The 13046-nt window shown below is 38.4% G+C and overlaps 1 protein-coding gene across 1 annotated transcript in view; it reads left to right on the plus strand.

Annotated features, from left to right (window-relative positions):
- abca3b (ATP-binding cassette, sub-family A (ABC1), member 3b) overlaps window positions 1–13046 on the plus strand; it is a 98521-nt gene that overhangs the window by 58145 nt on the left and 27330 nt on the right. Inside the window, exons 15-20 of the mRNA XM_062036582.1 lie at window positions 36–246; window positions 4995–5145; window positions 5234–5332; window positions 8545–8743; window positions 8810–9116; window positions 10935–11208. Of these exons, the coding sequence (XP_061892566.1) occupies window positions 36–246; window positions 4995–5145; window positions 5234–5332; window positions 8545–8743; window positions 8810–9116; window positions 10935–11208 (1241 nt within the window). The remainder of the gene's footprint in view (window positions 1–35; window positions 247–4994; window positions 5146–5233; window positions 5333–8544; window positions 8744–8809; window positions 9117–10934; window positions 11209–13046) is intronic.

Below are 13046 nucleotides of genomic sequence, written 5' to 3' on the forward strand. Positions count from 1 at the left end.
TTCCCTTCCATTCATTATGCCTCTTTTTAATCAAGGTGGTGATGTTAGACGAGCCCACATCAGGCATGGATCCATCGGCGAGACGCGCCACGTGGGATCTTCTGCAGGGTGAGAAAAGCAGTCGCACCATCCTGCTCACAACACACTTCATGGACGAGGCCGATCTGCTCGGAGACCGCATCGCCATCATGGCCGGAGGAGAGCTGCAGTGCTGCGGGTCGCCACTTTTCCTGAAGAACAAATATGGTGAGAGCACAATATAATTTGATATCACAATATGAGGCTTGCTTTGTTCTGAATATGTCCTGATATTTGACATAGAAGTGTCTACACAGGAAATGTACTAGCGTGACGCAAATAAAAATGATATGGCTCTTTTAAAACCAGAACAATATCTAATGTTTCTTCTGCCAATAAAGTCTTATCTGTTATGGATGAGGCCTTTTGATGCAAAGGCATTTATTTATACATAATCTTTTTAATTCTAAGTTTCTAATTATTCATATTGACTGGGGGGAGTAATTAACTTAACTGTAAAGTACAAACCCTGTTTCCATATGAGTTGGGAAATTGTGTTAGATGTAAATATAAATGGAATACAATGCTTTGCAAATCCTTTTCAACCCATATTCAATTGAATGCACTACAAAGACAAGATATTTGTTGTTCAAACTCATACACTCTATTTTTTTTTTGCAAATAATAATTAACTTAGAATTTCATGGCTGCAACACGTGCCAAAGTAGTTGGGAAAGGGCATGTTCACCACTGTGTTACATGGCCTTTCCTTTTAACAACACTCAGTAAACGTTTGGGAACTGAGGAGACACATTTTTTAAGCTTCTCAGGTGGAATTCTTTCCCATTCTTGCTTGATGTACAGCTTAAGTTGTTCAACAGTCCGGGGGTCTCCGTTGTGGTATTTTAGGCTTCATAATGCGCCACACATTTTCAATGGGAGACAGGTCTGGACTACAGGCAGGCCAGTCTAGTACCCGCACTCTTTTACTATGAAGCCACGTTGATGTAACACGTGGCTTGGCATTGTCTTGCTGAAATAAGCAGGGGCGTCCATGGTAACGTTGCTTGGATGGCAACATATGTTGCTCCAAAACCTGTATGTACCTTTCAGCATTAATGGCGCCTTCACAGATGTGTAAGTTACCCATGTCATTCTGGGTGTTGTTGATAAACAGTTTTCGCCTTGCATAGGAGAGTTGCACTTACAGATGTAGCGACCAACAAAATTTGAAATGTGGACTTTTCCACTTTGCATCAGTCCATCTTAGATGAGCTCGGGCCCAGTGAAGCCGGCTGCGTTTCTGGGTGTTGTTAATAAATGGCTTTGGCTTTGCATAGTAGAGTTTTAACTTGCACTTACAGATGTAGCGACCAACTGTAGTTACTGACAGTGGTTTTCTGAAGTGTTCCTGAGCCCATGTGGTGATATCATTTACACACTGATGTCACTTGTTGATGCAGTACAGCCTGAGGGATCGAATGTCACGGGCTTAGCTGCTTACGTGCAGTGATTTCTCCAGATTCTCTGAACCCTTTGATGATATTACAGACCGTAGATGGTGAAATCCCTAAATTCCTTGCAATAGCTGGTTGAGAAAGGTTTTTCTTAAACTGTTCAACAATTTGCTCACGCATTTGTTGACAAAGTGGTGACCCTCGCCCCATCCTTTTTTGTGAATGACTGAGCATTTCATGGAATCTACTTTTTTACCCAATCATGGCACCCACCTGTTCCCAATTTGCCTGTTCACCTGTGGGATGTTCCAAATAAGTGTTTGATGAGCATTCCTCAACTTTATCAGTATTTATTGCCACCTTTCCCAACTTCTTTGTCACGTGTTGCTGGCATCAAATTCTAAAGTTAATGATTATTTGCAAAAAAAAAAAATGTTTATCAGTTTGCACATCAAATATGTTGTCTTTGTAGCATATTCAACTGAACATGGGTTGAAAATGATTTGCAAATCATTGTATTTCGTTTATATTTACATTTACCACAATTTCCCAACTCATATGGAAACGGGGTTTGTAAAGTAAAGTAAAGTACCAATGATTGTCACACACACACTAGGTGTGGCGAAATTATTCTCTGCATTTGACCCATCACCCTTGATTTTTGGTGATTTAACCCCCAATTCCAACCCTTGATGCCAAGCAGGATGGTAATGGGTCACATTTTTATAGTCTTTGGTATGACTCGGCCGGGGTTTGAACTCACAACCTACCGATCTCAGGACGGACACTCTAACCACTAGGCCACTTTTAGGGATAAAGCGTTTGAGATGTGAGGCCTTAATTTGTGCATCATTATTTTTGTTCCTCTTCAAACTGCTTTGCAGATGTACTTGGGCCAAATCCAGCCCACCACATCATTTTATATGGCCCGCGAAAGCCTGGAAATAGTATGCATTAAGTACTTTATCTTTTCTCACTAAATGTAGTCATTATTTCCTTTTTCACAGAAAACTACATGTATATGCAATTGCATATATATATATATATATATATATATATATATATATATATATATATATATATATATATATATATATATATATATATATATATATATATATATATATATATATATATTTTTTTAATCTTTTTATTTTATTTTTTTTAATACACTGTAGCACTTTGAGGTTGTTTACTCAATGTAAAGTGCTTTTTACAAATAAAATCTATTATTTTTATTATTATTATTATTTAAAACTTTAATATTATCTAATAATGCATCAAATACTATATCATCATTCATTCCAATTTTTTTTTGTCAAAATATGTTTTGACTTGTCCATGGTGTAGCTGGGATAGGCTCCAGCACGCCCCGCGACCCCGTAAGGGACAAGCGGTAGAAAATGGATGGGATGGACGGATGTTTCAAAGCACATTACACATCAAAGCGTACACTTTAAAGATTTTACGGTGAAAAACTGTGGTACTGTTTTTTAATTTACAGTATCCATCCATCCATTTTGTACTGCTTGTCCCTTTAAAAATCTGGTAGCTCAGTCACTACAATTGTAATTAAAAAAACAAAACAGTGTTACAGTTTTTCCTTATACTGTACAGTAATGACTCAATTGAGATGATGACAATTGATTATGATCTGGCTACTACAGACCATATTCCTTTTCGCATGGTGTTAAACACAGGTAATTTACCTGTGTTGCTGCCTGTTCAGTTCAGTTCAGTTTCAGTTTATTTCGAACATGCATACGATACAAATTAATGCATCACATATTTCCAGTTGTTTCATTACAGCACGTCCGAAAAGGAGTAGGAAGAAGCTGAGCTTGAAATGCAATTTTACTCTTTGATGACACATTACTAAGTTGATGCAGATCACCAAGAATACAAGTTTGCCGTGCCATTGGGATGTTTACAGTATATTTAGGAATGTGATTGCTTCTTTTGTTGTTTTCAACCATAACTCTTTTATTCTCTGACATTCTGACATTCCCACAATAAATTAACAAGAGTTCCCTCAGCTGCCCGACACTTCATACATAATTTGCTATCTACTGCACCAATTTTAAACAGTTGAGAAGATGTAAAATACAATCTTTTCAAGATTTTTAATGCTTCTAAAGGGCTTATTGCCATTTTTCCAAATATCATTCCATGATACATCTCTTTCATTTGAAATGTTTAAGTCGATCATCCATTTCCGAACAAATGCCTAATTAGCATTTCTAGTATGATCTTCATTTATCTCTTTATTCCATAAAATCTTTTAATTAATTTCTTAATTGTATCTTGAGTTCTGGCTTCTGCGCTGCGAGTTTTTTTACCACAAAATCTATGGTTGTTGTTTTCACGGTGTGTGATTGTAAATAGAAAAAAATAATACCACTGTTTTTTAACAGTAAAATATAATTTTTACATATTTTACAGATGCGTTGTTTTCAGTGTACGTAAAAAAAAAATCTATGGTAATCGAAAGCTTAAGCAATTGTGTAGTAATATCATGAGGCGAATCCTTAAACATTTCTATTCATTTATTTATTCATTGTTAAAAACGGCCGTCTGGGGCAGCCATAACTTAACGAAAACAAATGTTATACCCTTGATCTATTCATTGGTGTGAACTATAAATGCAGTGGTCATTTTAGGTATATTACACTATTTAAGGAAATACTGTAATGCAGGGGTCACCAACGCGGTGCCCGCGGGCACCAGGTAGCCCGTAAGGACCAGATGAGTAGCCCGCTGGCCTGTTCTAAAAATATCTCAAATAGCAGCACTTTCCAGTGAGCTGCCTCTATTTTTTAAATTGTATTTATTTACTAGCAAGCTGGTCTCGCTTTGCTCGACATTTTTAGTTCTAAGAGAGACAAAACTCAAATAGAATTTGAAAATCCAAGAAAATATTTTAAAGACTTGGTCTTCACTAACTTACAAAGAAACAGATAACAGATTTGGTGTCCAGTTCAAAGTGTGACATGATTTATTTAAAAATTTGAGAGTTGACTTTTGTATTTTACATGAGTTATTATTTGTACAAACATGGTGCAAAGTAAATATGAATATTTGTTAAAAAATGTTAGTGGCTAGCTAGTTAAAATGGGATATTGTGATTTCCCAAGACTGTCTTAGAAGTGATCATTTGAAAATGTTCAATTTAAAAAATGTGCATAAAGTGTTGCATATTGATATTTATCTGTTTCTATATATATTTATTGTGAGAAATCATTAAGATGATCAGTGTTTCCACAAAGATAAATATCATTAATTATTAATAATAACATAGAGTTAAAGGTAAATTGAGGAAATTGGCTATTTCTGGCAATTTATTTAAGTGTGTATCAAACTGGTAGCCCTTTGCATTAATCAGTACCCAAGAAGTAGCTCTTGGTTTCAAAAAGGTTGGTGACCCCTGCTGTAATAAATGCTGCTAATTGCTGGTAGTAAAAACAAATGTGTTCAAATGTGTAATTATTTATGATTATTAAGTATGGCTTTGCTCACCAGGTGCTGGCTACCACATGGTGATAGTAAAGGAGGCTCTCTGTAATGTCTCCGAGATCACACGCCTTGTTCACCTGTATGTTCCTAATGCCACGATGGAGAGCAGCGCGGGGGCAGAGTTGTCTTACATCCTCCCAAAAGAAAGCACTAACAGGTTGGTTGCTATAACACATGTGGTGTTCCTTTATGATATATCATCATTATTTACTTGATGCACTTTATAAACTTTGTTTGCCTGTCAGGTTCGAGCTTCTGTTTGCTGAGCTGGAGATGAACAGAGAGGAGCTGGGCATCGCCAGCTATGGAGCATCAGTCACCACTATGGAGGAGGTCTTTCTCAGGTTGGAATTTAAAAGTAGCCTCTAAATTTTTTACACATTTTCAATTTATTCAAACAGTTGCACCATTTCATTCTAGCACAGTTTCCTGTTGTGTTTAACGCACATGTCGTGGTTTTATTTCTCGCTGCTTGCCGTGCAGTCAATCTTCCCCAGTAGTGTCTGTGGGTATCTATGGCAACAAGGTTGGATGTTTCCCCTTGGTCTGCTTAGAATGCATGCTGCTTCAGCAAGCGCTCGGTGCCAGCGTAATTGCTGCTGCTGAGAATGTTTACCCTTACTGGCCTTATTATCTGCAAGTCAAGCTGAGAAACCAATTATGTGTCTCCATACACAGTGTAAAGATGCTCCCCTATAATAATAATAATAATAATAATAATCAGCCCCATTATGGCAAATAAACTGCATTTCTTATTATCTTAAGTATCATTATCAAGTAGTATTACCACTGGAGGACAAGGCTAAACACACCAAGAACAAGCAGGGGAACACATGCTAATAGCTAAGCCTAAGTCTTTGTAAACATTCTAGTCTAGATGGAACAGCGTTACAGCAAAAAGTAAGTAGATACAAACGAGAAATTAACAAGTAGATTAATAAGAGTCGAGAGAGGATAATATAACAGCAACTGTTGGTGTGTCAGCATTGTCACTGTCAGAAGTACACGACACGTAACAGGGCGTATCAATACATGAATTGGTAATATCAGTATATGATACTAGACCAGGGGTCAGCATCCCAAAATGTTGAAAGAGCCATATTTGACCAAAAATACCCCAAAAAAATCTGTCTGGAGCCGCAAAAAAATTTAAGCGTTTAAGTGTTCTAATGAAGGCAACACATGATTTAAGTGTCTATATTAGCTGTATTAGCCTACTATCAAAGGCTGACGCCAATCTTCGTTGACAGAAATGTTGTATTTTATAAATAAATAAATGGGTTATACTTGTATAGCGCTTTTCTACCTTCAAGGTACTCAAAGCGCTTTGACAGTATTTCCACATTCACCCATTCACACGCACATTCACACACTGATGGCGGGAGCTGCCATGCAAGGCGCTAACCAGCAGCCATCAGGAGCAAGGGTGAAGTGTCTTGCCCAAGGACACAACGGACGTGACTAGGATGGTAGAAGGTGGGGATTGAACCCCAGTAACCAGCAACCTTCCGATTGCTGGCACGGCCACTCTACCAACTTCGCCACGCCGTCTTCTACACATTTTTGCAACATTGGAAATCGTTAGTAAAATGGAGGCTTCTCACAGGATGAGATAACTTCTGGAAATGACTGGCTCAGAATGGCCAAGGGTATGGATGTGTGTGTCCAAGTTAAAGGAATGTTGACACAGCATGTTAGCATTGATTAGCTTGCAGTCATGCATTGACCAAATATGCCTGATTAACGCTCCAACAAGTCCATAACATCAACAAAGCTCACCTTTGTGCTTTCACGCACAGCATACAAAGTTTGGTGGACAAAATGAGACAAAGAATAAGTGGCATAAAGCACGTCTTTCTGTGGCAACATCGGAGAAAGTAGTACATGTAAACAAACTACGGTGAGTTCAAGGATCGCTGAAATTAATAGGACAAAACTGCGCTCGCCAAATACTCTCATTAGTGAAGTATGTTTAATAAAAACAGCGGGATTTCTAACAATTAAGAAGGTTTGTGTAATGTTTGTCTGCCGACAGAAACCATATTAAAACAAAAGATATATTTTTTTTTCATCTTTTTCCATTTTCGCTCATCCTTGAAAAAGCTCCAGAGAGCCACTAGGGCGGCGCTCAAGAGCCGCGGGTTGCTGACCCCCGTACTCGACTGATGAGATCGATATTTTTAATTTTTCATAACCATTTTTTCTTGTTTTCGTTAAAGTTTACACACTGGGAGAATAAGCCCTTGGGGGACAAGAGAGGCGGATTTTGAGGGCCAAACTGATTTAATTGAATGAATAGATAGTCGTTTTTGATCCCGCACAAAACATTGTATTTAAGAAAAGGGATTAGAGAAACTAGTTGAAATATGCTGATTTTGTTAAATTGTCAACAGCACTCATAATAAACAAATAGAAAAATGTACAGTTAATACATGTGATCGGTATTGGTATCGGCCGATCTCACTCAGGGGTGATTGGTATCGGAATATGCAGCATAAATCCTTGATCACAACTAGAGATGTCCGATAATGGCTTTTTTGCCGATATCCGATATTCCGATATTGTCCAACTCTTAATTACCGATTCCGATATCAACCGATAACGAAATATACAGTCGTGGAATTAACACATTATTATGCCTAATTTTGTTGTGATGCCCCGCTGGATGCATTAAACAATGTAACAAGGTTTTCCAAAATAAATCAACTCAAGTTATGGGAAAAAAATGCCAAAATGGCACTGCCATATTTATTATTTAAGTCACAAAGTGCATTATTTGTTTTAACATGCCTCAAAACAGCAGCTTGGAATTTGGGACATGCTCTCCCTGAGAGAGCATGAGGAGGTTGAGGTGGGCGGGGTTAGGGGGGGGCGGGGTTGAGGTGTGTATGTGGGGGGGGTGGGGGGGGTAGGGGGTAGCGGGGGTGTATATTGTAGCGTCCTGGAAGAATTAGTGCTGCAAGGGGTTCTGGGTATTTGTTCTGTTGTGTTTATGTTGTGTTACGGTGCGGATGTTCTCCCGAAATGTGTTTGTCTTTCTTGTTTGGTGTGGGTTCAGATTGTGGCGCATATTTGTAACAGTGTTAAAGTTGTTTTTACGCTCACCCTCAGTGTGACCTGTATGGCTGTTGAGCAAGTATGCCTTGCATTCACTTGTGTAGGTGAAACGCCGTAGATATATTATGTGACTGGGCAGGCACGCAAAGGCAGTGCCTTTAAGGTTTATTGGCGCTCTGTACTTCTCCTTAAGTCCGTGTATACAGCGGCGTTTTAAAAAGTCATAAATTTTACTTTTTGAAACTGATACCGATAATTTTGAAACCGATACCGATAATTTCCGATATTACATTTTAAAGCATTTATCGGCCGATAATATCGGTAGTCCGATATTATCGGACATCTCTAATCACAACATCTCTATTCTGATTCAATAGCATGAGCAAGTGTGTGCAAAGTTTCGACTGGTTCCCATTCAGTGGCAATACATCAAACATCACATATAGATAGACAGTACTCTATCTTTATGAATGTGAATGTGGTATCTGGTTGTGTTCAGAGTGGGAAAACTGGTGGATTCAAGTTTGGACATCCAGGCAATCCAACTGCCTGCCCTGCAGTACCAACACGAGAGGCGCTCGCACGACTGGACAACAGATGACGCCAGCAGCATCAGCGGCATGACCGACATCACAGACTTCACCGACAGCGGCACGCTCATCTCCGAGGACTGCTCCAACATCAAACTGAACACAGGGGTGAGATCAGAATGAGACTTTTTTTTTCTGCAATCTTGCTTATTTTCTTTCACTTTCTCACATCAGGTCAGACTTTACCTGCAGCAGTTTTACGCCATGTTCCTGAAGAGGGCGCTGTACAGCTGGAGAAACTGGAAGGTGATGGTGGCCCAGTTTCTCATTCCTTTGGTCTTTATCGTTGTGGCGTTAGTGGTGGCACGCACCTTGCCCGATCACAAGACTGCTCCTCAGCTGGGCCTAGAGCTCAGTCGTTACGGTCCAACTCGGGTCCCAGTCGCTTTGCAAACGAAGGCCGGCTCCCTGGCCTCCGACATCGCCAGCGTGTACAGTTCGCAGCTCCTCGGACAGCTCAGCCAGCTTGTTAACATCACAGGTAGGTGTGAAAAATAACATAACCTATGATGCATCCGGAAGCTATTCACAACGCTTTACTTTTTCCACATCTTTACGTTACAGCCTTTTTCAAAAATGTTATAAATACATTTTTGTCCTCAAGTCTCTTTGAATGCGATGCCACAAGCTTGGCACACCTATCTTTTGTCAGTTTTGCCCATTCCTCTTTGCAGCATCTCTCAAGCTGCATCAGATTGGATGAGAAGCGTTGTTTTTCATCCAGGATGACTCTGTATTGAGCAAAGGCTGTGAATACTTATGTACATGTGATTTTTTTCATTAAAATTAAAAAAAATTTTTTTTATTCATTTGATATAGAAATCATAATTACATTTTGCATTTTGCTTTATATTTATTATTTAACTTATTTTTTGTCTGGTTTTGTATGATCCCGTGAGGTGTATATTATTTTTTGTTCGGTTTGTACTTCATTAAGTTTTTGCACCTGTTGTTTTTTTTGTGTTTTTTGTTTGTTTTCATTATATTTGGATGTATTTGTATGCTTGTGAATCTGGGTTATCCATTAACTACTTATGTTAAAGGGGGGCAGGAAATATAAGATTTTCTTCATACTGTTCCTTCTCAAACATATGTGGTAAATATGTATTTTGTTGTTAGAGTTTAATTGTCTATTGATCAAAAATGCACATCAATGAAGGAGATAAATAAAAAACGAATGAAAATAATACAGTACACCCTGGCGACTTGTCCAGGGTGTACCCCGCCTTCCGCCCGATTGTAGCTGAGATAGGCTCCAGCGCCCCCCGCGACCCCGAAGGGAATAAGCGGTAGAAAATGGATGGATGGATGGATGAAAATAATACAGGTACTTAGAAAACAAACAGTTTTTTTTGTTCCCTCCACCCCCAAAAAATTACAAAAATAAAAATAATAATAAAATAAATACAAGTAAAATAATAACATCCACTCCTATCCCCCGTCCTACATTTCAGTCACAGTGGGTAGCAAAGTACTGCCTTCCTCTTCACCACAAGCAGATAGAGAATCACACTAACTGACTAAAAGGAAAAAAAAAGGTAACAACAAAAATAAATAAAAAATTACAAACATACAGAGAAGTATCACTGAATAAAAACAACAACAACAAAAAAAGAGTTGAGGTAAGTGGAAAGGTTCATCGTCAACAGTGAGTGTCACATTCATCCTATAGTGTCTTTAAGTTAGCTATGTAACTAATTATGCAGCCCCAGGTCAGGTCAAATTGTTTTGGTGTACCCCTCAGATGATATTTAATTTTCTCTAAATATAAGAAAAACATGAGGTCCTTAAGCCATAGGGAGGCCTTGGGGGCAAACTGTGATTTGCACTCTAATAAAATCCTTGTGCGAGCTGTTAATGATGCAAAGGCGATACTATCCCTAAAAGTCTGCTTAATTTTTTGGTAGTTTGGTGGAATTATGAAAATAGCCAATTCTGCACAATTTGAAATGTACTGCATCTGCAAGATGTTTAAAAATATTAATCCAGTTGGCTTTCAGTCAGGGGCAGGACCAGAAACATGTGTGTCATGTTTGCATGACATCGATTACATGTATCTGCAATATTGGCATACATTTTTTCATTTTTAATACATTTGCAAAAAAAAAAACATTTTCACATTGTCATTAGGGGAATTGTCTCTAGAATTTTGAGGACAAAAGTGAATTTATTCCATTGTAGAATAAAGCTGTAAAACAGTTAAATGTGTAAAAAGTGATGCGATGTGAATACTTTACGGATGCACTGTAGCTTACGTGTGTGTTTCTGGCTCTTAAACCCTTCCTCCTCCTCTTTTCAGACTTTACTGACTACATCCTAACTCAGGCCGAGGAAGAGGGCGGAAGTTTTAACGAGCGCTGCGTGGTGGGCGCCGCTTTCCGTGGCAGCAGCAACCTGTTTGCAGAAGCGACGGGCTACTTCAACAACGAGGGCTACCATACGCCTGCCACGGCTCTCATGATGGTGGACAATGCTCTATTTAAGCTTCTCGCCGGGCCAAACGCTTCCATCCACACAGGAAACTACCCGATGCCACGCAACTTGTCGGAGGTCGCCCAGGGTCAGCTTAGAGAGTAAGTAAAACGTCGACCACGGAGAAGTAAACATATTGTGATGATACGTAGTACTGTATACTTACTTGTCACTAGGTGTCAGTAACATAGCATATACAGTCGTGGTCAAAAGTTTACATACACTTGTAAAGAACATAATGTCATGGCTGTCTTGAGTTTCCAATAATTTCTACAACTCTTATTTTTTTGTGATAGAGTGATTGGAGCACATACTTGTTTGTCACAAAAAACGTTCATGAAATTTGGTTCTTTTATGAATTTATTATGGGTCTACTGAGAATGTGACCAAATCTGCGGAATTTTTTTTTCATCTGACCACATAACTTTCCTCCAGAAGGTCTAATCTTTGTTCATGTGAGGTCAGATTAAACAAAAATTTAGCTGTTTGGCCACAGAACCCAGCAATATGTTTGGAGGAGAAAAGGTGAGGCCTTTAATCCCAGGAACACCATACCTACCGTCAAGCATGGTGGAGGTAGTATTATGCTCGGGGCCCGTTTTGCTGCCAATGGAACTGGTGCTTTACAGAGAGTAAATGGGACAATGAAAGAGGAGGATTACTTCCAAATTCTTCAGGACAACCTAAAATCATCAGCCCGGAGGTTGGGTCTTGGGCGCATTTGGGTGTTCCAACAGGACAATGACCCCAAACTAGAGATGTCCGATAATATCGGCCGATAAATGCTTTAAAATGTAATATCGGAAATCATCTGTATCGTTTTTTTTATTATCTGTATCGTTATTTTTTAATTTTTTATTGTATTTAATTTTTTTTATTAAATCAACATAAACAACACAAGATACACTTACAATTAGTGCACCAACCCAAAAAACCTCCCTCCCCCATTTACACTCATTCACACAAAAGGGTTGTTTCTTTCTGTTATTAATATTCTGGTTCCTATACAGTCAATACAGTCTGCAAGGGATACAGTCCGTAAGCACACATGATTGTGCGTGCTGCTGGTCCACTGATAGTACTAAACTTTAACAGTTAATTTTACTCATTTTCATTAATTACTAGTTTCTATGTAACTGTTTTTATATTGTTTTACTTTCTTTTTTATTCAAGAAAATGTTTTTAATTTATTTATCTTATTTTATTTTATTAATTTTTTTAAAAAAAAGGACCTTATCTTCACCATACCTGGTTGTCCAAATTAGGCATAATAATGTGTTAATTCAACAACTGTATATATCGGTATTGGTTGATATCGGTATCGGTTGATATCGGTATCTGTAATTAAAGAGTTGGACAATAGCGGAATATCGGATATCGGCAAAAAGCCATTATCGGACATCCCTACCCCAAACACACGTCAAAAGTGGTAAAGGAATGGCTAAATCAGGCTACAATTAAGGTTTTGGAATGGCCTTCCCAAAGTCCTGACTTAAACGTTTGGACAATGCTGAAGAAACAAGTCCATGTCAAAAAACCAAGAAATTTAGCTGAACTGCACCAATTTTAAAGAGGAGTGGTCAAAAATTAAACCAGAAGCTTGTGGATGGCTACCAAAAGCGCCTTATTGCAGTGAAACTTGCCAAGGGACATGTAAGCAAATATTAACATTGCTGTATGTACACTTTTGACCCAGCAGATTTGGTCACATTTTCAGTAGACCCATAATAAAATTAATAAAAAAACCAAACTTCATGAATGTTTTTTGTGACCAACAAGTATGTGCTCCAATCACTCTATCACAAAAAAATAAGAGTTGTAGAAATGATTGGAAACTCAAGACAGCCATGACATTATGTTCTTTACAAGTGTATGTACACTTTTGACCACGACTGTATATGTGAATATCCATCCATCCATCCATCCAAGTTAATTAAAG

The sequence above is a fragment of the Entelurus aequoreus genome, linkage group LG25 (assembly GCF_033978785.1).
Source record: "Entelurus aequoreus isolate RoL-2023_Sb linkage group LG25, RoL_Eaeq_v1.1, whole genome shotgun sequence".
Lineage (NCBI taxonomy): Eukaryota > Metazoa > Chordata > Actinopteri > Syngnathiformes > Syngnathidae > Entelurus > Entelurus aequoreus.